General features: G+C 35.8%; 1 protein-coding gene across 5 annotated transcripts in view; it reads right to left on the bottom strand.

Moving 5' to 3' along the window:
• The window catches only part of KIF16B (kinesin family member 16B), a 175,874-nt gene that overhangs the window by 18,257 nt on the left and 133,433 nt on the right, over nt 1-24,184 (bottom strand). Inside the window, exons 26-27 of one of the 5 annotated variants that reach the window (XM_081345913.1) lie at nt 21,430-21,513; nt 4,940-6,906 (exon numbers count right to left, since the gene is read on the bottom strand). In XM_081345913.1, the coding sequence (XP_081202039.1) occupies nt 6,748-6,906; nt 21,430-21,513 (243 nt within the window). In that variant the 3' untranslated portion in view covers nt 4,940-6,747. Of the gene's footprint in view, nt 1-4,939; nt 6,907-17,507; nt 17,620-21,429; nt 21,514-24,184 lie in introns of those variants that run through there. The other 4 variants (XM_081345917.1, XM_081345915.1, XM_081345914.1 and 1 more) reach the window with 4 other exon arrangements.

Below are 24,184 nucleotides of genomic sequence, written 5' to 3'. Positions count from 1 at the left end.
GAAAAATATATCCCCAAATATACTCTTTTAAAACCACCCTTTATAATCCTTATTACATTATTATCTCCTTCAGTTCTGCAACTAAATCTTCAGGCTTGTCCCGTTCGTCTAGAAGCAGCACGCCTCTTCCAATTTCTGGCCTCCTCCGGTGACACTGAAATTTGATCCACTCCTGTAACTTTCTCATCTGTCTGCATTGTTCCTTCAGCACCTTGTAGATTCTCTCTGTGTCGTTGAGACTCTCTCTCACCTTTCTTCTTTGTAGATTCCAAAAGTGGTATGGGGGCTGCTTTTAAAACATTACTGCAAAAATCACGTGCCTGAATCACCGTAGTAAGACGATGCCTCATACCTTCATAGGTCACCACCATACCCACTGGTATCTCCCATCTAAACTTAATATCACGTCGTCTCAATTCTTGTGTCAAAAAAGCAAATTCCTTCCTTTTTCTTAAAATTCTTGGAGGGATCTCTTTTAAAATCAAGACTTTTTGCTCAGCAATTACAAATTCAATGTTGTAGGAGGCTTGAATAACTTCATTTCTAATCACTCTCTTTGTAAAATAAACCACCACATCTCTGGGTAATTTCCTTTGTCTTGCAATCCACGAATTAACTCAAAATTTTTTGTCTATATCTTCCATTATTTCATCTGCTGGTCGCCCCAGCACCCCTTCCAGAGCCTCAGAAACTATTTTCTTCAAATTTTCTTTAGGATTTTCTTTTAAGCCTCTAATCCTTAGAGCAAACTCCATCTGATAATACTGTACCGAGGTCAAATCACAATCAATTTTCTCTACCACATTTTCAGTTTCTGTCATTTTTACTTCCAGTCTAGTATCATTTTGACTGAGATCTTCCACTCTTTCATCCAAATTCTCAATACATGTAGTCATGCCTTGAAATGCAGATAAAATGTCTGCTCTTATTTCTGTTAGTTTCTCTGTAATCTTTTCATCCATAACCTCAGCTAGTTTTTCTGTTAACTTCTCCTCCAACTTTTTATCCATTATCTCAGCAAATTGTTGCAATTGCTTTTCCATAATCTCTTGCAGCACATTCTGCAAATCTTTAATTGTAAGGGCTGATGCAAATACGGGTGCAGGGGGCAATAAGGCTTGCAACAAAGACTGCTGCGCCAAAGCATTATAACATACTAAAGCTTATAACATACTAACATTACACAAAATTTTAACGCAATTAAAATTTGCAGTCAAATGCAGTTATTAAAACACAAAATAGTAGAAGCAACAAAGATTAAAGCTTTCTAGGAAACGGTATTCCTTATCCTTGCAAAATAAGGAATCTCATCAGGAAGTGGTGCTGGGCTTCCAAACCTTATCTGGATGAAAGACTAGCTAAATAATCCTGTTATTTAATTTCTGTATTAAGAGTTTTGTACAGGCCCTCACTAGAACTAAGTTTCATCTTCCATTTCTAGCTCAAAACCCAATATTCGCATTATATGCTAAAAATGCTGTTTTCCTGCATGCATCCCACCTGGAGCTATAATGAAGCTCCCACATTGAGAAGTGAGGGAGAAAAAAAGGGGGAAAAAAGCACAGTCTTGTATTTTGTTTGGTATAAGATGGAGTTGAGAGAAACTTTCAAAATGCTTTTATTCTACCCTACGGCAACAAAGAGAATCCCTGCTGTACCTGCTTCTTGACCTTGTTTATCTGAAACGATAAGGAGCCTTTTGATCCGGTTGAATTAGGGATGATAGTACAGAGATTTCAGCATTTAAAGTGGAGATTGGGTATTGAGCACATAGAAATTAATGACAAAAATTTAAAGATAACAAGCAATTAAAGAAAAAAAATGTGTGTGCACTTGTGTAAGCATTCGTATGCATATGCTGTAAACTTCAATACAGGGCAAAGATATTCAAACAATGATACGGGAAATATATACAAAATCTGCTGGAATACTGAGTATTAAGAGATTTGCAAAAGAAAAGGCATCATTGGAATGTTATTATCAGGGATGCCAAGGTACAAAATTTAAGTATGAAAATACAATATCACCCAACTATACTCATTAAGCCTTTGATTCAAATTCTGTGAAGAAAGAAAGCAAAATTGGGCAAAATTTATTTTATGTAATCAGGGCTTTTTTTCTCATAGAACGCTCAGAATGGAGTTCCGGCACCTTTTTTGGATGGAACCTTGTAGGGTAGGCAAGGTGGGTTGTATGACATGTGTGAGTTCCGGCACCTTTTTCTTTTACAAAAAAAAAGCACTGTATGTAATGTTGGGATATAGCTGGTTGTGAACATCTGGGAAAAAAATCTATGGATTGTAGAAGGTATCATAGCGGAAGATTAGACAGAAAGCAAATAAGATTTATGTCTCATCTGCAGGTTTAGCTTTCCATATTTCATATACTGCATGGCATTAATAGCAGCATTATGCCAGTTTGGTGTAGTGATTGAGGCATCAGGCTAGAAACCAGGAGAGTGAGTTTTAAACCCATTTTAGCTACAAAGCCAGTTGGGTGACCTTGAGCCAGTCACTCTCTCTCTCAGCCCTAGGGAGAATAAAAATAACAAACCACTTCTCAAATCATATATATTTATGATTTATATATATATGCAGGGACTTCTCCAGATAAGGAGAAATAGAACAATTATGGCAAAGGAATGCCAATACCAGTACTAATAGCAATAGCATTTATGTACTGCTCATAGTGCTTTACAGCCCTCCCTAAGCTGTTTACAGACTCAGCAAACTGCCCGCAACAATCTGGGTCCTCATTTCACCGACCTCGGAAGGATGGAAGGCTGAGTGAACCTTGAGTCAGTGAGACTCAAACTGCCAAACTGCTGGCAGCCGGCAGTTCACAGAAGTAGCCTGCAATACTGCATTCTAACCACTGCACCAGCAGAGCTCTTAGGTACCTTGAGTGAAATTCCGAAACATCTGGAGCACTACTTGAACACCACTGGCATTGACAAACTCACCATCAGTCAATTACAAAATGCAGCTTTACTTGGAACAACTTACATCCTGAGACAACACCTTTAATACCATCAAACACCGTCTGCCTGTTCCAAGTCCTTGGGAACTAATAGTGGATAAAAATGGCAAATCCAATCTAAACATGTGGTTGACAGGGCAACCAACAAAAATAATAATAGTGTTCCAAAAACAGGTTCTCAAATCTTATAGCAGAAAAAAATCCATCCAAATCTACAACTTCTTTACAAAGCAGAATATAATTAAGAGACAAGATTCAGCCTTTGGCTTGGAGAAAGTTCTACGCAACAGCAATTTCAAAAATTATAGAGGAAATGCTAATCAGAAAGTAATAGGAATTACAGGCCATTCCCTTGCTCTGTTGAACAGTTGGCAGTTGATCAGAAGCAGACTTTCATCAGTGTAAATGGAAAAATTAAAATTAAGGCACCTGAGTAAAATGAATTAGGATCAAAAGCAATTGCAAATTATCCAGTGTTGTGGGCACTGTTAGATACCAACCAAACCAAACCAAACCAAATAAAGGTAGTCCTTGACTTAGAACAATTCATTTAGCAACTGTTAAAAGTTACAATAGGACTGACTTATGACTGTTTTTCAAACTTACAACTGTTCCAGCATCCTCCAGGATCATGTGATCGAAATTCAGATATTTTTGGCAACTGTCTCATATTTATGATGGTTGCAGTGTCTCGAAGTCATATGTTCACCTTTTGTGACCTTGTGAGAAGCATGTCAACGGGGAAGCCAGATTCATTTAACAACCATGTTACTAACTTAACAACTGCACTGATTCATTTAATAACTGTGGCAAGAAAGGTCGTAAAATGATGCAAAAATCACTTAGCAACTATTGCACCTGAGCTCAAATGGGGTCATAAGTTAAGGAATTCGTATCAAACAGTATAGATGTACCAAAATATAGAAACTTAAGAGACTAGGAAAAACTGGAAAGGTAGAAGTTGGGTGAAATGTAAATGTAATAAATTAAATAAATAAATAGAAGTCATAGCAAAAGCTCTGCAAAGTAAATGTATATTTCTCAAAGTCTGAAGATTCTTTGCATGTGAATTACAAGTGAGACCGCTGGAGGATAATATTTTTAGCAAATATCAGCAAATTTCTTTGGGAAAAAATGAAGGTGTTTATGAAGTGAAGAAAGTTATGAGGTTATAAGAAACAAAAAGAAAAGCATCAGCAGCATAGATCCAGTACAATTTCATAGACAGTGCTTTTTATTGTTTCAAATAAAGCTGTGAAAATAGCTTTTTTCTTCTGCTTTGTTAATACAAATGTTAATTAAAATGTTCAAAAGTTTATAGCTGAAGCTTTTAAAAATATACAGAATTTACTCTTTCAAATAGTTTAATACACATTTTATAACCACATTCTCAGCGAGGCTCCAACCTTAAGACATTAGTTGTATTGGAAAATTACAAAAGCTCAATTTACCATGGAAAAAATGGCTTACATGTGTATAAAAAAGCTCATTTTTGTTTTCTGGAAAGCATCACTTCCACAGCAACATTCTTCTTCTAGCAGAAGTGGCTCTGGGACTCTCAACTGGAGCAAGTGTCACTCAGTAAGTAAATCCAGTAAAACGTACATCTTTTAAAATAATATGCTTGTATTTGCATGCACTTATATCCCATTATTATGAAGTAGCTTCATGACAGTGACCACTAGCCATTAGTACCTAGAATTAGTTGCCAAGCAAAACTTTTGAAAATATTAATAGAATTATAGCAGATGCCAGAATGTAACATTTATAAATAGATCAGAAATCTATATTCCTATTCTTATTTAATTAATTGTAAGTCGGGTTTCTTATCTATCGTGCAAGTGGATTTACACTGGAGAGGCCCAGCTGAATTTATGTGGTGGTATGCTGTCAAACGTGCCAAGACGGTGACCAGAGTTTATGCTTAAAATGTACTGTAAAACTTTTCAATTAAAAAAAAAGGAGTGGGATTGACTCTGGAAGGGGAATTTCTTACACACATGTTTAGTGAGTTAATTAGACAACTTGTGCCCAGTTGGGTCACTTCCTTATCTAAACAGAGAAACAGAATGACCATGAGTGGGCAAAATGCAGTGGAAGCAAGAGTGACTTCTGACCTAGGTTGGGAAGTGTGACTGGAGATGCACAACAAGTACAGTTCTGTACAGCTTGGTAGAGTTGTGGAGGTGGTGGTCAAGAAGAATGAATGGGGGTCCCAGGGGTGTGTAAGAGGTGCTATGCTGGTTGAGGATAGCATGTGGGATGGTGGTTTGAGTTAGGAAGGATGCCTGGGAGTGCTCAAGAGTGTGCAAGAGGTGCCTGGGAGTAATCAGGAGTATGCAAGGATGTCAGGGAGTGCTCGGGAGTGTGTAGGTCAAGGATGGTACATGGGATAGTCGTGATGTGAATCAGGAAGGGTTTCACAGAGGTGCTACGTGGGCTGAGGAAGGCACATGGTAGGAGTGCTGGCTGGGGAGAATGGATGGAGTGGTGCCTCCTGGAAGTGTGGAGAAGTGCCCCCAAAGCTGTTGAACGCAATATCTTCACCATATACAAAAATTAATAATTATTCTGTTATAATACAGTGGCTTTGCCTTAAGAGAAGTCATCCTGTTGACTCACTCAGATCAGCTTTTAAAACACGGCATTTTTGAAACCTCTTTGAAGAGAAATCCTTATGATTACTGTTTATACATCTCTGGAATAAACGTCCATTAACATAAAGCAGAAAAATAATTAATACAATCAAGATTAACTTCTCCGGAATATAAAACCTAGAGGCTTGTTGCTTAACACCTACAATTCATTAACCTCTGCTCTGTACTCCATGAAAGTGTTCTCCAATGGGTATAACAGTCCTCAAAAAAAGTTAGAATCAAAATGATTTGCTTTTCTCAGTCTTTTATTATTGTCGCTATTGTACATCACAGCATTTTTCAATTTATATTTCTGCAAAATGAATGAAGCTGCCTTTCTAAATGTCCTATCTTAAATAAGTCCTGAGTACTTTTAAAGCACATTAAAATGTAATTCATATTTTGCAACAAAGAATCAGCTAATGAGAAATGGTTACACATTTATGGGGAAAATTGTTTTCGAAAATCATAATACCCACTTGCCTTTTGTAATGGTGCAGCCAGGAACTTATTGGAAACATAACACATAGTAACAGTCTATATAATCAAAAAAGGTGAAAAGAAGCTTAATCTCATTTATTTCAATTGTTCAGCAAATGATTCTGTTTAGCTTGGTGTGGAAGACTTCAGGATTTTAAGTCTGTGCGTATATATTTTGTCAATGTTCAAATTTCCACTAATATACCAAAGATGAAAGTAGTATGATCAAAAAGATAAAGTGCAATTCACAGTAACAGTCCATTAACCTAATACAAAAAAATATGGAATAATTTGTTTACTCCAAGAAACCTACTTCAGGAAAAAGTTGCTTGCTAAGAACAGAGTCAAGTAGAAAAAGAAAGCTACAACAAAGGGTCTGAGAACATGTATAAGGAACGTTAGCTGCTGAGGGGATCCAAAGAGCCTCAGAAGTTTTCATCAGCTATTTCTTCAACCAACATGTAGTAGCAAAACTGTTTTCATTTCCTCTGGCAGAAAACGAGCTACGTTTTACATGGAAAAGGTTGATTTGACAAGTAATATTTGTGCAAGTTATTCAGCTTTTCCCCACCTTTTTTATTTTGTGAGATTGGGCAGCACACCGAAAGACAGGTGAATTTATTTTTCCAATAGGAAGTGAGGTTCCCAATCATTAACTGGTGCCATAGCTGCTGTAGTCAAATACACCTTTCTTAAAGAATGAAGAGAATTCACAAATGTCATGTTTGGACAGGATCAAGCCCTCTTTATTTACATATAGTGGAGAGGACGGAGAATTAAGCATTGCATCAAAGAAGTCTCTGAGGTATTTCTGGAAAAGAAAAGTAAACCAGGACAACAGTTATATTAGTGTGACATAATTAAAAGCACACACATTACATAACATTGTTTTTATTTGAAACACTAGAAAATAAAGACAGAAATGAAACATCTTTCCATGTGAATTGGCTGCAAAATCTAGACAACTTAAGACTTAAAAACTAGTATGCAGTGAGCCTTCAATGAAGTCTACACGTTTTTTTTCCCTTCAAAAATGCAGAGCAAGACCTCCTGCTTCTGAACGCGAGTGAAATCTGAAATGCAGTTTGTGATAAGAAGTGAATTCCTATAACTATGAGGTCAACAATTCAAAGAAACACAATTGGTGTGGCCTCTTTGATTTTGTCTAAAAACCAACGCTATATAGCACCTTGGATTCTGTCTCTCAAGAGCGCTTGGGAGTGTGCAGGAGCATGGATACTACTGTTGTATGATCTCAGGAAGACACATATGTGTCTTGGATTGGAGTGGGGCAATTTCCCGTGGCTGACTTGCCCCGGCTGACAACTTGCTGTGGCTGACTTGCCATAGGATAACCCAAGAGGGACAAGTAGAATTGTAGCTCTCCAACCTCAAGGACTTTGAACTTGAGAAGATTCAAACCTAAAGCAAGACAAGGCCCACTGCAATTCACTTGTTCCTCTCTTGTTATCCTGCGTGGAATTGTCCTGTGATGAATTGTCCTGGGTGGGTCGGCTGCAGCGAGTTCTCCTAGATCCTACCATGAATAGATACTATGCAGATATTCTCTGCAGTCAGAATTTTGGGGGTGGGTTCTGAAGCACTCCACGGTCCTACCTAATAGTCTTTGAATATCATTACATGTCAGCGTACACTAGAACATCTTGGCAAATAAAGGGCAAATTATACATAATGCGAAGAGTTTACAATAAAGGTCAACTATCATTGAAAAAAAATTAGGCTAGTCCTAGTCCTTGTTGGTCTTCCAGAAGCTATGAACAATTTGGTTTTTCTGGAGGGCGTTTGGGGTGAAAGTGGACATCACCATGCTGATGGCATTACTGTGTCTTTGACTGATTATTTTGATTTTATGCTTTTCATTAAGCTTGTTTTTTACGTTGTAAGCTGCCAAGAGTTGTTTTGGGACTCTTGGGTGGGTGGGAAGGGTAATAAAAATGAAATAAAACACACAAAAAATGAAAGAACAACCCAACAAAAAACCTATGGGAACACATAAAGTATATCAGCTCTGTTATGTTAGCTGTTAAATCTTCACTAAGAGGAAACAAGATACAGTGTTGGTCAAATTATTAGGAAAATTGTGTAGTGGAAAACTGATGCTTCTGTCTCCCATTACTGTGCTCTTTTTGCTCTCCCCTCAGGACTTTTAACAAATCATAAAAATATATATTTTTAAAAACAAAAGCAGGTTAGATCACAATTCATAAACCACAAAGATAAATTACTTTCTATAGTAAAATGTATGTAATTCTTCCTGATTTGTTTTCTGAAAGTCATCTGAAATTCAAGAGCATCAACTTAAGTAACTTGAGTTTCATATGGAATGTTTTAAAAATATTTTGTATGTGACTAAAGCAAAAATTTTGTATTTTCATCCAACAAATTTAACTATCAACACAGACATATAATTTCATATTTAGAATGGTAAGTTACAGGGTTTTTTAAAAAAAGAATATTTTTATTGTATATTCTATAAAGATACACATATAATCTAAATTAATTTAACTTGCTAGTAGAATTTTATTTGTTAAATTGGTTACGTCACCCATATGAACTATTAGAATTTTGTTAAAATATGATAAATTACTTAACTGTATTATTTCTAGTCTATAAAGATTTAATGCTGAGGCAAAATAAGACAATGAATATAACGCTGCTGCCAAATATCTCTAAAAATTATAAATTAAAAAAATGAATTTCAGAGGCATTTAAAAAAGAATTTAATATGCTTTTTCATTTCCATTTAGGGCCAAAATTAAATTTCTGTGGCATATGCAAACATATGCATATGTTTTGAAAAGTATTTTAAGTATTTCAAATGTTAATGATTCAATAATTTTCTCAATAGGTTTATACAGTAAGTGCTATATTTATTAAACATTAAATAATATTTGCATAAATTTGCAAACATATCTGTTTAATCTAGATAATTACTTCTCAACAACATCAGATACTATTCAACTAAAACAGTATCTAAGGCTTTATGATCATAAAGAAATATGAATTTATAGATGTATAAACATTTAAAAGTTGCATTTAAAGGAATCCTTCAATTACTAGGAAATTTACTTGTACTTTTACTTGTAGTTTCTAGGATGCTGGAAAATTAAGCAGAGTCTAAAAAAATTCCAAGATCCACAGCAGATACATATCAAAACTTTTCCTGAATGTCACATATTTATAGACTGTCAGAAATCTGTTTTTCTATCACCATAAATACTTATATGATATTCTTTTCTTGATATCACTACTATGTTATAGGTAGCTTTATGCATTACAGAAACCTGTTTTTATTGCTTTTACTTTAATATCTTAAGACAGGCTTGCATATCATCCTTGTGATCATACATTCTTTATGATCATAAAGAAATATGAATTTATAGATGTATAAACATTTAAAAGTTGCATTTAAAGGAATCCTTCAATTACTAGGAAATTTACTTGTACTTTTACTTGTAGTTTCTAGGATACTGGAAAATTAAGCAGAGTCTAAAAAAATTCCAAGATCCACAGCAGATGCATATCAAAACTTTTCCTGAATGTCACATATTTATAGACTGTCAGAAATCTGTTTTTCTATCACCATAAATACTTATATGATATTCTTTTCTTGATATCACTACTATGTTATAGGTAGCTTTATGCATTACAGAAACCTGTTTTTATTGCTTTTACTTTAATATCTTAAGACAGGCTTGCATATCATCCTTGTGATACATATACAAATCGTAAATACAAGAGTCAGATCACACATCTTACTATTTGAAGGTGCTACATACCCCCTGAAGTTGTACAGAAGCATCTTGTGTATCACTGGATGCTTATTATAGCTTCTGTAACTATCTTATACAATAAGAAATCAGTTAAGACAAATAACCACCCACGTCCCCACTGGAAATCTCAGTTTTAATCTGGTAACAAATAAGAACGTTAGGGCCACAAGAAACAATTGTCAAACTTAGTCAAAACCCTTAGTAAAAACATTATGATATCTAAGTGCAATTAATGAAAGTATTGGGTACTGTCCAAACACATGACACAATGAAACATTTTTTTGGTACTAAAAGATTTATGACACAATCAAATTAAAAGTTTTATTATGACCTTTGGGGTAGAGAATATGACAATAAACGTACATAAAACTGTAATTATCATATTATGATGTACAAAAACCTCTAATTTCTTGGAATTTGCTTGATATCGCCTATGATAATACAAATTAAAAACTATTTCCGCTGTCCTCCATAGATTTTATTTTCTGTAAGTGTTAAGTAAAGCAAATTTAAACAAATTTTAGATTTCTTAGATATTTTGTATTTATTGTGATTACTGAAATCTGGGTATACTTCAACCAAAGTTAGGATTAGAGACATACATTTAGGTCAGGTATGAGTCTAATGACTTAATTTTATTCTATGTAACAGAAATCATGGGACCATCACTTTTCATTTCAGCCAAAAGATGCTGTTGCCACTTAAAAAATAATTTTAAAAAGTGAAACAGCTGTCTGAAATGTTTGTTGGGCTGCAACAGAAAATGAATAGAACTGGGATAAAACCATTGTCCATAACTAAATTGCTAAGAGTTTACTGTTCTCAGGTTATATTTATTTATTTATTTATTAATTTAATTTGTATACTGCCCTTCTCCCGAAGGACTCAGGGCGGTGAACAGGGCAATACATAATAAAAACAGGATACAAAAATTAAAAAGTAATTAAACAGCAATGCCCGTAAATAAATTAATACACATTAAAAGTTAAGATCGATTTATAAAACCCAACCCCATCCCATCAGGCCAGGCCGGATTGTTCAAAAAGGAAGGTTTTGAGATCGCGCCGGAAGGAGCGAAGGTCGGGGGCCGTCCGGAGCTCAACCGGCAAGTGGTTCCATAGGTCTGGCGCGCCCACAGAGAACGCTCTCCCCCTGGGGGCCACCAATTGACATTCTTTGATCGGAGGCACCCTGAGGAGGCCCTCTCTGTGGGAGCGCACTGGACGGAGGGAAGTTGACGCCGGCCACAGGTGTTGCCATAGGTAATCCGGACCCATGCCATGTAGGGCTTTGTAAGTCATCACTAACACCTTGAACCTCACCCGGAGGGCAACCGGCAGCCAATGCAGCTCGCGGAGCAAAGGTGTAACATGGGAGTATCGGGAAACCCCCAGCACAACTCGCGCGGCTGCATTCTGCACCAGTTGGAGTCTCCGAGTGGACTTCAAGGGCAGTCCCATGTAGAGAGCATTACAGTAGTCTAGACGAGAAGTCACGAGCGCATGAGTGACTGTACGCAAGGCAAAAATAGCAAAAATATTATATTATTTAAGTTTTCTGCATCATTTATTACCAAGAGTTTTCCAATGAAACTCTGCTGGTATGAACATTATACTGAATGTCATCAATCAAATTAACTGTCCCAGCTAGTCAAGTTCAACCTGCAATAATTATTTGCAATAATGCTTCCTATTATATTTTAATAAATGAAATCCATTTAGAATCCATAGACTATAATAATCTTTCTAATAAAGTTATTTGCTGGCAATAGAGAGAAAAAGCCCTCTCTTTTACCTGTTCTGGAGAGTAAAACCTATGATTTATAGTTTCTGCACTTCTGTGAGCTTTTTGAATGTATAAGGCTATATTAAAAACAAACAAAATAGGTCTTGGTAGTGAAGGAAATCAATCTTTTCTCCTGAGCAATAGTCAAAACAAGTCTTGTCAAAAACTATTCACAGGAAACAACAGAGGAATTGAATTTACTACACGTCTCTAGGTTAGCAGTGACAGGGTGTCAATTTCTGAGATGACTTTGGCAAACAGCTAGCCCAAATGCTTGACATGAATCACCCTTCACTTCCTTGAGTGAAATCAAAAACTGAAGGATGATTGATAAGTTGGCTCTGAAAAGGGACAAGAAGAAATGCATCTTCTTTCTATACTTGAGCATTCCTGTCATTGATAAACATGAGTTGGGAGCATTATCTGAAAACTTGGTACATACAAACTCAGTACACAGGCATAACCGAAGAATTTGCCTTGACCTGACGAGAAATTAATAGAAAAAATGGATGGTATTTTTCACCCAATAAGATGTATACTTTCCAACTCAAACTACAACATATATTTTACAATTCTAGTATAGAAGGTATATTGTTTTGCTATTTTAAAGGTTAACAAACTATGATAAAAAAAATTTTAGGAACCTTCCAAAAACTCGTTTAGAGCACAGAAAGAAACAGCACATCACAGCCTACATTTCAACAGTAGAAGTAAGAATAACAGTAGTGCCTTAATTCTTGCAAAATTTAGTATCTGTATCTCAAATCATTTTCTTCAAAAAATAAAAAATAAAATAAAATGACATTTCATCGGAACTAGGACAACACTTTTGCATAAAGCACCACTGAACATTTGCATTGGATACTGCTAGACTGATTGAAAGGGAAGATTATTTTGATAGATAGCAAACTGGCTTTACAGCAGGCAACCCACTGTGGATCAAGGTTTAGTACAGTATTTTATCATCTAATCTAAAATACACTGGACTACTCAAAGCAGTTGTATATGTTGCTTTCTTGGAATTTAAGGAAGCTTTTGACTATCAGTGGATACAGATATTGGATAGCTACCTCCTTCCTCTCATGTAAAATCAAAGAACTGAATGACTACAGACTGGTTGCTCTGACATCCGTAGTTATGAAAACTTTTGAAAGGCTAGTGCTGGCCCACCTGAAAACCATCACGGATCCACTGTTAGACCCATTGCAGTTTGCCTACCAAGCAAATAGATCAGCAGATGATGCTGTTAATATGGCCCTGCACTGCTTCTTACAACATCTTGAATCTCCAAAGACCTATGCAAGGATCCTTTTTGTAGGTTTCACCTCAGCATTTCATACCATCATTCCAAATATTTTTATCACTAAACTAAATCAGCTAGTCATGCCTGACTACACCTGTAAGTGGATCATAACTTTTCTAACAGACAAGAAGCAGCAAGTGAAGCTAGGCAAAATCATATCAGATACCTGTACAATTACCACAGCCGCCCCCCCCCCAGGGCTGTGTGCTCTCTCCACTTCTCTTCTCTCTATACACCAATGACTGCATCTCAAAAGATCCCTCTGTTAAAGTATTGAAGTCTGCAGATGATACAACAGTGATTGGCCTCATTCGAGACAACAACAAATCAGCATACAGAGGGGAGGTTGAACTAGCCTTGTATTGCAGCCAGAACAATCTTGAACTGAACACAGTAAAAACTGTAGAAATGATAGTAGACTTTAGGAGAAACCCTACTGTTCTACAAGTTCTTACAATACTAGACAACACAGTATCAACAGTAGAGACCTTCAAATTTCTAGGTTCTATAATATCTCAAAATTTAAAATGGACACCTAACATCAAAAGTGTCATCAAAAAAGCAGAAGAAAGAATGTTCTTCCTGTGCCAACCCAGAAAACTCAACTGCTGATACAGTTCTACAAAGGAATTATTTAATCTGTCATTTGCACCTCTACAACTGGTTTAAAACTGCAAACAAACAAGACAGACATAGGCTTCAACAGTTAGAACTGCAGAAAAAATAATTGCAACCAGCCTGCCTTCCATTGAGGACCTGTATACTGCACAAGCAAGAAAGAGGGCTATCAAAATATCTACAGATCCCTCACATCCTGGACATAAAGTATTTCAACTTCTTCTCTCAAGATGATGTTATAGGGCATAGCACACCAGAACAGCTAGACATAAAGAACAATTTTTTTCACCATGCCGTCACTCTGCTTAACAACTAATTCCTACAACACTGTCAAAATACTTAGTAAAGATGTATTACTATGATACTCCTCATCTTTCCTATTACCTATCTTTATTTTCTTATGACTATAACTTTGCTGCTTGTTTCTTACAATTTATGTTGGGGTTTTTTTAAAGTATCCTAGTATGATTTATGTTGTTTGATTAGCTAGTACTCTATGGCTATCACTAGGTGTTGCATCTTATGATTTATGATGAAGTGTAGTTCATGATTTATGATGGATGTATTTTTATGTTGTATATGATCATGATTATCACTATTACTTGTATGTATACTGACAGCTTATGCACCGGAGACGAATTCCTTGTGTGTCTGACCACTTGGCCAATAAAGAATTCTATTCTATTCTATTCTATTCTATTCTATTCTATTCTATTCTATTCTATTCTATTCTATTCTATTCTATTCTATTCTCGTATGGATTACAAAATGACACAATGCAGCAGGGAATCTTTCATAAATGGATGTAATTAGAAAAGGGATGAAACAAGGATGTGTTCTTGCTCTACTACCACTCAGTTTTTACATATATTCAATAGTTGGGTACTTAGAAAAAGAAGAACACCCATCTTCCAAAGCCAGTCAATAAACTAATACAGTATGAATTGTTTTACACAGGTGGATGTTGGTGAAGTAGCAGGAGGGAACATACCATGAGTACAGGGGTGTGGCATGTGGACTGGCAGGATATGCCACATTGGGTAATGGTGATTGAGAAATGGTGACTGAGGGATGGGATGGAAGGTGCCCTGAAGACAGTGGATAAGGCAGCGGTATTAGCACCTGAGGGAAGGGCAACCAAACTGCTCTAGTTTTCGGCTCTGCTGAACCAAGACTGATCCAAAACACTTCAGCTGGAACTGCTGGAACAGGAATTTAAGTTCTGGTTTGAAACAAGGATATATTCCTACTTGCTGCGCATACCTACAATAGACCTATTATAGTAACACTGACGCATGCAAATAATCTAGTACTTTCATCACAGATCTCAATACTGTAGCCTCAGGTTTACATCTTATCATTAAGAATTCTCAAGGTCAGATTCAGAAATATCCACTGTCTTTGCAGTGTGGGTCTTTTTAGCCACTGATTCATATTCTATTCTACTGTGACTTCTGCAGAGATCAAAGTGGTTTACTCTTCTAGCACTTCTCAGGCGATTTCTTGCCTGGCTAAATAAATTTTAGGTGTAAACATCACATGCTGTCAGATAAAGGCTAATTTTTATCAAAATTGTATTGTTAACCTGCTGGATTCAGTCACTATTAGCAGCACATTAAACTAGAGTAGAACACTCGGCTCATTTATATAAGGCAACAGTAGGCTCATTGTATTAGGGTAGCAATTCATCTTGCTCTTAGCATTCCTGTCTCCCTCAGGTGTTGTAACTGTAAAATAAATGTATTTTATTATTTCAGTCCAAGTCAGGGAACATAAAGATTTGATAAAATTCTACCAGGAAAACACACACACTTGTAACTATTTTCTAAGAATTCTTCCTTCTTCTACTTAGTCCTTAAAAATCCTTATTTATACAGCTAAGACATAAGAAAGATTTACATGAGGTCACTAATTATAAATGACAGAAGCTTCATTTTTTTAAAAAAAAAATAATTATATTTAATCCTATCTATAAAAAGGCACCAGGATTCCTTTTTTATAGAAACCACTGGTATTAGCAAATTTATTTATATGACTTGATCAGAGAATTAGATTCTGACAATACAAATTTTCTTTCATTTGTGTAATCATCCTTCTTTAGATGATCTATTGTTGCTATTTACAACTACCACACTTCTGGCTCATAAAATTAAACAGCTCAACCTGAGATGGTGTAATAGGAATGGCATCTATTTATTCTTTTTTATGGAGTTTATAGGAAAATTCAATAGCGCTTTTAGAGCAGATCTGAGCATTTCATGGCCTGTGGGCAGTCCCAGTCTGGCCTGCAATGGCGGTGGGGGAGTGGGGTAACAGCCTTCCACAACAGTGCCAGTTTCTCATGTGGCCCCTTAGAAAACTTAATTGCCCACCCCTGTTCTAAGGACTTGTGTTAGCTTTGGATGAAATTCAACTATGGAGAGTTAAAAATCCTCTTAAGCAGATTTGCAGCAAAAGTGGACATTCCTGTTTTGGGGGAGGCAAACCATAATACCTGAGCTGAGGGTTTTTCTTGACTCGTTCTTACTGATTAATTATACTGTATGCCATCACATCAATGTTGACTTTTAGCAACCACACACAATATTTCTCCCCAGCCTCACTGCTCAACTCTTCCAATGGTGCACTCATCCTCACTGTAACTGAATCCATCAGCCTTGTTGCTGGTCACTCTCTCTTTTTTTTTTCTTCCACTTTCCTCAGCACTGGAGCCTTTTCCAGAAAGTGTCAGTACCATTTCAACAACAATAATAATTGACAAGATTATCTTGGAAAACTGTGAGAGAAGGAAGACCAACTTGAATGTAGTTTGGATTGATTACTAGAAGGCATTTGACTCTGTGCCACATGACTGGATAATCAAGCGACTAGAAATAACAGGAGAAAGTCGAAACATCAGAAGCTTTGTGCAGATAAATGACACAATGGAAGACACTGGTTGCTGGTTAATGGTGAAAGACTGGGAGAGTTTAAAATCAAGAGAGGAATCATTCGAAGAGACTCACTATCACCACTACTGTTTGTCATTGCACTTTCTTCAAATACTATATTTAAACGCTTAGGTCATTTTTCACTTCCATAGATTTTAGGAGCATCTCTTTTCAGCCCTAAGTTGCTTCCACTTTTCTTGTACCGAATGTTATAGCCATTTCATGCAACTTGTGTAAAAGAAGTGACTGAACCCTTCCGGGTAGTTCTTCAAATATTTGCATTTGCCTTGTTAAAAAGAGACTGCTAAGTGAAGGTTATTACTGCTGATTTATCAAAGAAAAATTTATTCAGGTGTCAGTGCATTTCATATTAATACATAAAACATTTCCATACTTAGCAAGTAATTTCTTTCCTTTCCAAAAGAAGTAATTTTAAAATTAAATGTTGGCATCTTTTTCTTTTTTCTTTTAATTCCCACAGGGTTTTAAAAACAGGCAAATAATGATGGCATTTCCCTATTTATAGTTATCAAATGCCATGAATGGGTAAACATTAACTTCTATTCATTACTTTAATCAACAAAATTCTTGGCTGTGTCAGTCAAGACAGATTTAATCAAGGAAGGCCTGCTGTAAAGTTAAAATTGCATACTTAAACTGCTGAATAAATAATTTAGAGGTTTACTGTGGAAGAGGCTATCATAAACCACTAAATTAACAGCTGGCTTAGTATTGTTGGAGCTGATAATCCTATGTCTAGGTCAGATATGTCAAACTCACAATGTCATGTGACGTCGTGCAATGTATTGGGACAGTTTTGCCATTGCCAGCAATGGGGTGGGTGCAACTTCTGCATGACACATCTGGCCCATGGGCCGGCAGTTTGACACCCCTGGTCTAGGTGTTGTCGCTTTAAGTTGGGAGGCTACGTTATGGATCTATGAGCCTCTGTTAAAACACAAAAAAATGAACCATGAGCTTTTATACCTACAGTGTTGATCTGTAGATTATATTCTGTTATTTCCAATGCTCGAATTTGTTCTTTCCTGAACTGGTACATTCTTTTCAGATATTCTTTTCTTGTTGGAATTGATCTGTAATAACAGATCATTATTTATTTGATTTCAAACTTTATATATTTGTGATATGTAAAGAACATTTTCTTCCAGTAGTCCTGCAGCTTGCTGGCCTTGGTTGCTCAGTCAACAGTCTTGAGCTGTTTAGCTCATTTGTCACCAAACATCCAGGAACTCTAACACCTAGCCTGGTCCTTGATTGATCCAGTTGATGAGTGATGTGGGATGGGTTTCTGTAAATTACATCTCACCATATTGCTTACAGGAGAGACACTCTTTATCTGATTCTTCTAATGAGACTTGTCCAATATGGTTGAACGTCATTGGGGGATGCGCATGCACACACACACACACACACACACAAACACACACACACACACACAGAAGTCAATATTCTTCCTTATTTTTCCCTACAGCAGTTGAATGTAAATCTAGCCCGTTAATGCTAAATGGTAGATATTTTTCATACCTCAGAAATACTTGATTACAGTAGAAGAGCTAATATTTCAGCAGCTGCCTGCTGACTCAACACAGAAATCTTTTCCTGGCCTATTACTTATATTGGCACGATAGCCTGCTTATAGCATAGCGAGTTTACCCATACAATCAAGATATATACTAGACTGTTACATCTAAAATTCAGGTCATTAACTTGGCTTCAGGATATAACACAGGGAAGGACATTTGGGCTGGAGATTCTGTTTAAAGAAATCTTTGGCAAAGCTTGGTTTTAAAAGTAAAGACCAATAATGAACAGAAGTTATCTACATTTCAAAAAGTAATGAATGGACCAGTACTAATTGCAGGTCAAAATTTCCACATATAACAGTGCCATATAATCTTGTAAATGCATTTTTTCCAAACCCTAAACAACAAACGTGACAGAAATCAAACTTTCAAAATATGTCCACAGAACACAGGAACTATGTTATCATGCAGGTTGGTCTTATGAACATTCTACTTAGCATTTATGATAGTACGAGTTCATGATAATTTCCTCTCCCGGGAGCAAAGGGGAAAGAATGCATTGGATACAAAATCTAAGACAGTGGTACTCAGAACCATTGCCATAGCAATGGCATCTTTACCTTAAAACTGGACTTAATTTACAATAAAAGACTAAGAAAAATAAAATGCTAATGGGGACTATACCAGCAAAATAAAATGGGGAGTTAGCATATTAGGGGGGAAAAATGATTGGCGGTGACTTTCTGATGAATTAATCAAATCACTCATCCTTAAGCACAAGGCAAACTCAGTATCTTCTGGTGGCAATCAGTTGGGCAGAATCTAGCAATTCTCACCACAGTTTTGGTAGACTGCTCACATAACAAAACAAAACAAAACAATTTTTTTTATTAAATTGCTGACTGTATAGAAAAATAGCATGTAATCCCAATTCCAAGAATGGAATATTGTTCCATTTTTAAAGTAACAAGCTTTTTACCAAAGCATGAACAATTAAATTATATATAGCAACAGAAACAGCATTTTACTTTCCATTTTATAAGGGTCTAGCTACATTATAGTAGTGTTTTTGATGGTTACTATTGGAACAGTAGTAGTCGAATGCATGAAAATACAATTTTGTGAAAACACAGCATTTTTTTTCTAGTTTCTGCTAGAAAAACAAGACCTGTGATAAATGATAGTACTGTACATGGAGTATATCCCCCCCCAGTAAGGCAAAACTGCAAGTGTTTATTAGAAATCTTTCCAACACAGTTAAGCTCATTTCTCTCAACACTTTTTAATCACAGCTTTAAAAGAGATTGAAGAAGAATTGTCATTACTCATCTCACTGCTTTTATTACATCCTCCTCCATCTCAGATTCAGCTCTTCCCACAGAATGGAAACGATCAGGACTGCATTAACTGGCCGACATACAATCTCAGAATGCTGAATTCTTGATTTTATCTAGCATTGCCCATCCAAAGACACCTTGCTCTCCCTTTTGAGTTAAAAGTAGGCATTGGGGACATGTCAACTCACACAATGTGAATCATTCCCTGTGCCACTATGCACCCAGAACTCTCCACCAACCGATGGTTTAATTAACACGTGGACAATAGGGGTGAGGTGGGATGAAGACAGGCTGCTGCTTCCCTGCTAAAAATGGGGTAGGAATTCTGGAATGGAGTATGAGAGTATGAGAATCCAGCCATCAAACAGGGTTGTTTGAAGCTAAGAAAGCAATGAAGCTTCCATGAAGAAGAAGAAAAAAATGATGGAGAGTAGCAACAGCAGGCAGGAGAAATAATGGTAGAAATCCAGTTTTAAGGGTTGAACACTTCAGAAGGTTCTTTAAATAAAAAAAACAACACACACCTGGCAGTACGGCATTCCATTCAGATTCTGAAACCATAAAACGTTTGATGTAATCTTGACCAGAGGACACAAGGTTCTTTTGATGTTCGTCCCTGACAGATACTTTCTTCTTATTGCTACTTATTAGTGTAATCCTTTTTTTTTTTTTGAAAAAAAAATGTCGTTGAAAGTAAAATGACCCAGCAAATTGAAGTGAAGCAACTCTTGGGATTAAATTTTCACTGTTTAGGTTTTTTGCTTACAAAGAAAAGCGTCAAATCAGAAATCATTAATTACTCATTTCGTATAACTATAGGGGAGGGGGATAGTTCATGTGCTGAGGTTATGGAAGTACTTTCTACTGTGCCTCACTGTTGTAGCTATTTATTGAAAAAAAGACTCTACAACAAAAACAAATCTATGCTCTCTTACAATTCTTGACAAATTAAGTAGATGGGCAGGAAGGCAAGATATAATTCAAAATAATAACAGTACTGCCAAATTTAATGAACTGTTAGTGTAGGCATTAACCTATACAGATAGTAATACTGATATCAGGTCTGAACTCACGTTGTTGAAAAAGGAAATGAACAAATATTGTACCATAAATAAAATTAAACAACAAAAAAAATAGCTAACCATAGAAAATATATTTATAATGGAAAAATATAAAATGTAAGCCCCATCAAAGGCAGTTTTTCTCCTGCAAGCAGATCCCTGCCCAGTGTATTAATATTCACCACATCAAGACAACTAAAATAATTTTCAGCTGAGATTGTGGCATCACTACAGCTAGTATAGATAACATTATACTGGATGGACCTGAGAATGTAGTGGAGTCCGTGATTGTTGAACTGAATATTTTGAAGAATGGAATTATCTTGGTTATGAGTTTTACATACTTTTATGATTGTTTAATATGCTTTTATATTCTTCCTTGGTTTTAAATTGTTGCATTGGTTTTTGGCTTTTTTATATTTTTTAAATTGTTTGCAAACCACCCAGAATCATCCATCCATCCATCTCCAGCTGTCCACTGGAGTGCTTTTTTTTTCTTTTGCCATTCCAAAATTTTCACTCAAGATATTTTGCATATTTGCAAGCTTTCAGATTTTCCCAACACTGCTAATATTTCCTTCCTGTTGAATGGAATACTTTGCAACATAACAGGACCACAACTGAATATCAGGAATGGAGAGAATGATAAGAAATTTCAGACCAACAAATTTAAATAGTTTTCTGCTGTATCACCTTGCATATATATCTTTTAGGTCTGTAAAGAAATGGTTTGCATTAATTCTAAGAAGTATTTCAATATAAGCTCAAGACTCTTTGTGATATTTTTCATAGATTTATGCTGTGTGCACATATCTCACGTAGCTTTCATATCCCATGTTAAATGAAGCACGGACTATCTAATTTTTAACCACATGAAATGATTTGTATTGATCAAAAGTATAATTGTGTAAATATAAGCTACAAAAAAAACTAGAGTTAGTTCTTTTAAAAAATTCTATTACCTCTAAGTGATTCCGCCGCTCTGCAATAACACGTTCATCCTTGTTTCCAAATAGCCTTTTTGGAGGAAATTCTAGCATTGCCAGCTGCAACAGACAACAGATGCTGAATCAGCTGAGAAAAGTTTCTTAAACATGAAGCACACATGAAACAAAAATGCTAAATATAAGATATATATGTTTATTAGATGGTCCACTAAATCAGACACAGAGAGAGAGTCTGGATTTGTAGGTCCTCTCTTCACAAATCCAAGCAGTTTCAAAACAAGCCAAAAACAAATAATGGAGGAAAATCAGTAGACCAGTAGTGTTTACTACTTCAGTCTTTGCTCAATACTGTTCATAAATTTTAGAAACTTAAATTTTTAAATAAGTTGGAATAGGTAACAGGTAAAGAATATATTTTATCCGTATGTAAGGTATTGGAGAAATAGCCAAGGAAAGTAAGATAAGAGACCTGCCAATTTTTCAAATGTATAGTTACTTTCAACTTCAATACATGTTCTTCCTTTACTCTAAGATTGCTCTAAAATATGAGACCATCCTATCCTGTTGAAAGACAAAATAGAGTCTAATCCAAGAAAATTATTATGGGATCTAACACAAACCAAATCAGATGATTTGTGAAATGTGTATTTTTCAAGTCATAAAGGGGTCAACACTTGCACCTTGAGCTAATGAAGCAAACTAGCAGACAATGCTGACATAAAACGGGCTAAATAATTTCATGAATTACAGTAATTATAAATTAACCTATGCGGGGCTCACTGAAATTTCCAGATTATTATTAAACTCAGCCCATAAGAATGACAAAAGTACAGCAAAGCCTACACAACAAGCCCAGTTGCCAAAAAAGCACCTAGTAGCTACAGTTGACTTCTTATTACAAAAGTTGTATTGTATTCTTCCTTTTCAATTTAGGGGAAAATTTGTGTTTTATTACCTACCACAGAGCCTTGAGGGAAAAGAAAGCTAAAGAAAAGCATATGTGCCTTCATATTTCTCATCATTTGATTTAGGAACACTACTTTCAATAACCACAAATAAAAATAGAAGAATGTTATTTTAAATGTGATTTAGGTTGCCTTATGTCACTAGGTTTAGATTCCATATTTTGATTTTCCATGTCTGACATGAGAAGAAATCAGATGTAATTTTATTCTGTACACTGTGTCAAGATCTGCTTAATCTGTTTGACCTAATAATGGCGGTGGTGCTACTTTCAAGTTTTTGAACAAGCTAACACAAAGCAGAAGTACTAGAACTCAGAAATAAAAGATGCAGATAAATCCATTTTTAAGTTATTAAACTGGAAATTTGACAACTCACTTATTTCTTTATTACTTGGGCATTTTTTTCTTATCTGAAGACAAAACAACCTTTACCAAAATTTCTCCAGAATCCTCAAAAATGGTGAAAAACATTTCCCTACCCTCCTTTTTAACCCTATAAAAACTTAAAAAAATTTTTTCAAAAAAAGGTGAAAACCAAAATGCTAGCATTGGCTACAACAATAATAATTTTAGCTAAAGGAAAAAAAAATCCAGACAAAGGACCATAAAACTTTAACCCTCAACCCTTCTTATCCAGCCTATTTCAGGTTAATTTATTTTTTCTGAAAAATACAATTAGTTCTAGTCACGGAATGAACAATTTATATTCCTATAGCTGAAATTATTTGAATTGTTATCTATTAATTTACACATATGAATTTACGCTTCCACAGAGAGTTCATTCGGAATGTTCTACATCTATAAAAATGGTAGATGATCCCCTGTGTATAGCACACTTAATTACAGTAAGTACAACTCTGAATTTGTTCAGTTTTCAAGACCAACTTAGGTGATATAGGAGAATGTCAAGGGGAATGTCAAGCAAATAAGGTAGGAGGGCGAAGAATGCATGAAATCACATATCATCAAAAACAAGGTCATCGTGAGAAATACTCAATACTGGAATTGGTGGAATAGGTAGAATAGATGCTCAGCATCAATTTCTCACAGCAGGACTTGTGATAGCCACTGCTGAGGCATGTAACACCCATTTGTGCATCAGATGAGCTATGACTCAGCTGAGTGGAGCAGTGGTTAGCATGCAAAAAAATTTCAGGCAAACTCTGTCCACCACCAGGAGTTCGATCCTGACTGGCTCAATATCGACTCAGCCTTCCATCCTTCCAAGTAAAATGAGGAGCCAGATTGTTTGGGGGGGGGGAGGGAATAGGCTGATATTGTAAACCACCTAGCTGCACAATGAAGCAATCTATAAATCTAAATGCCATTGCTATTCAAATCTGAATTGTAACAGTAAATCAAATGGACTGAGTATCAATGCACTTTGATATGTAAAACTGTAAAAAAAAAACACCTCATTTTTTTTAACGCATCAGACCACTGTAGATTTTTCTGATACAAGCTGAGCTATTTGGATTTTGAAAAAACTCTGGAAAAATCATTCAAATTACAATAGCCCTATCAATGCTATATGGCTGATAGTACAAAGGCATTATGAACTGAGGTTTGGTATTTTAAAATATCTCATAAATAAGACAAAAGAAAAAAATGAAGAAAAAAAAGAAACGTATTAAAATAAATAAAACTTAAAAAAGGAAAATTTCTAGAACTGGCAGGTTCTAAGAACAGCCATGCTATCACAGTGGTAAATGAAAATGAAGAAATTTAGCAGGACCAAACTACTTATCTGTATTATTCACAAATTAGGCCCTTTGCCAATGGATTCTATAAGTATTGAAGGATTC

This window comes from Vipera berus (genome assembly GCF_964194415.1).
Source record: "Vipera berus genome assembly, chromosome: 1".
Lineage (NCBI taxonomy): Eukaryota > Metazoa > Chordata > Lepidosauria > Squamata > Viperidae > Vipera > Vipera berus.
This window is presented reverse-complemented; position numbering and strand designations above follow the sequence as displayed.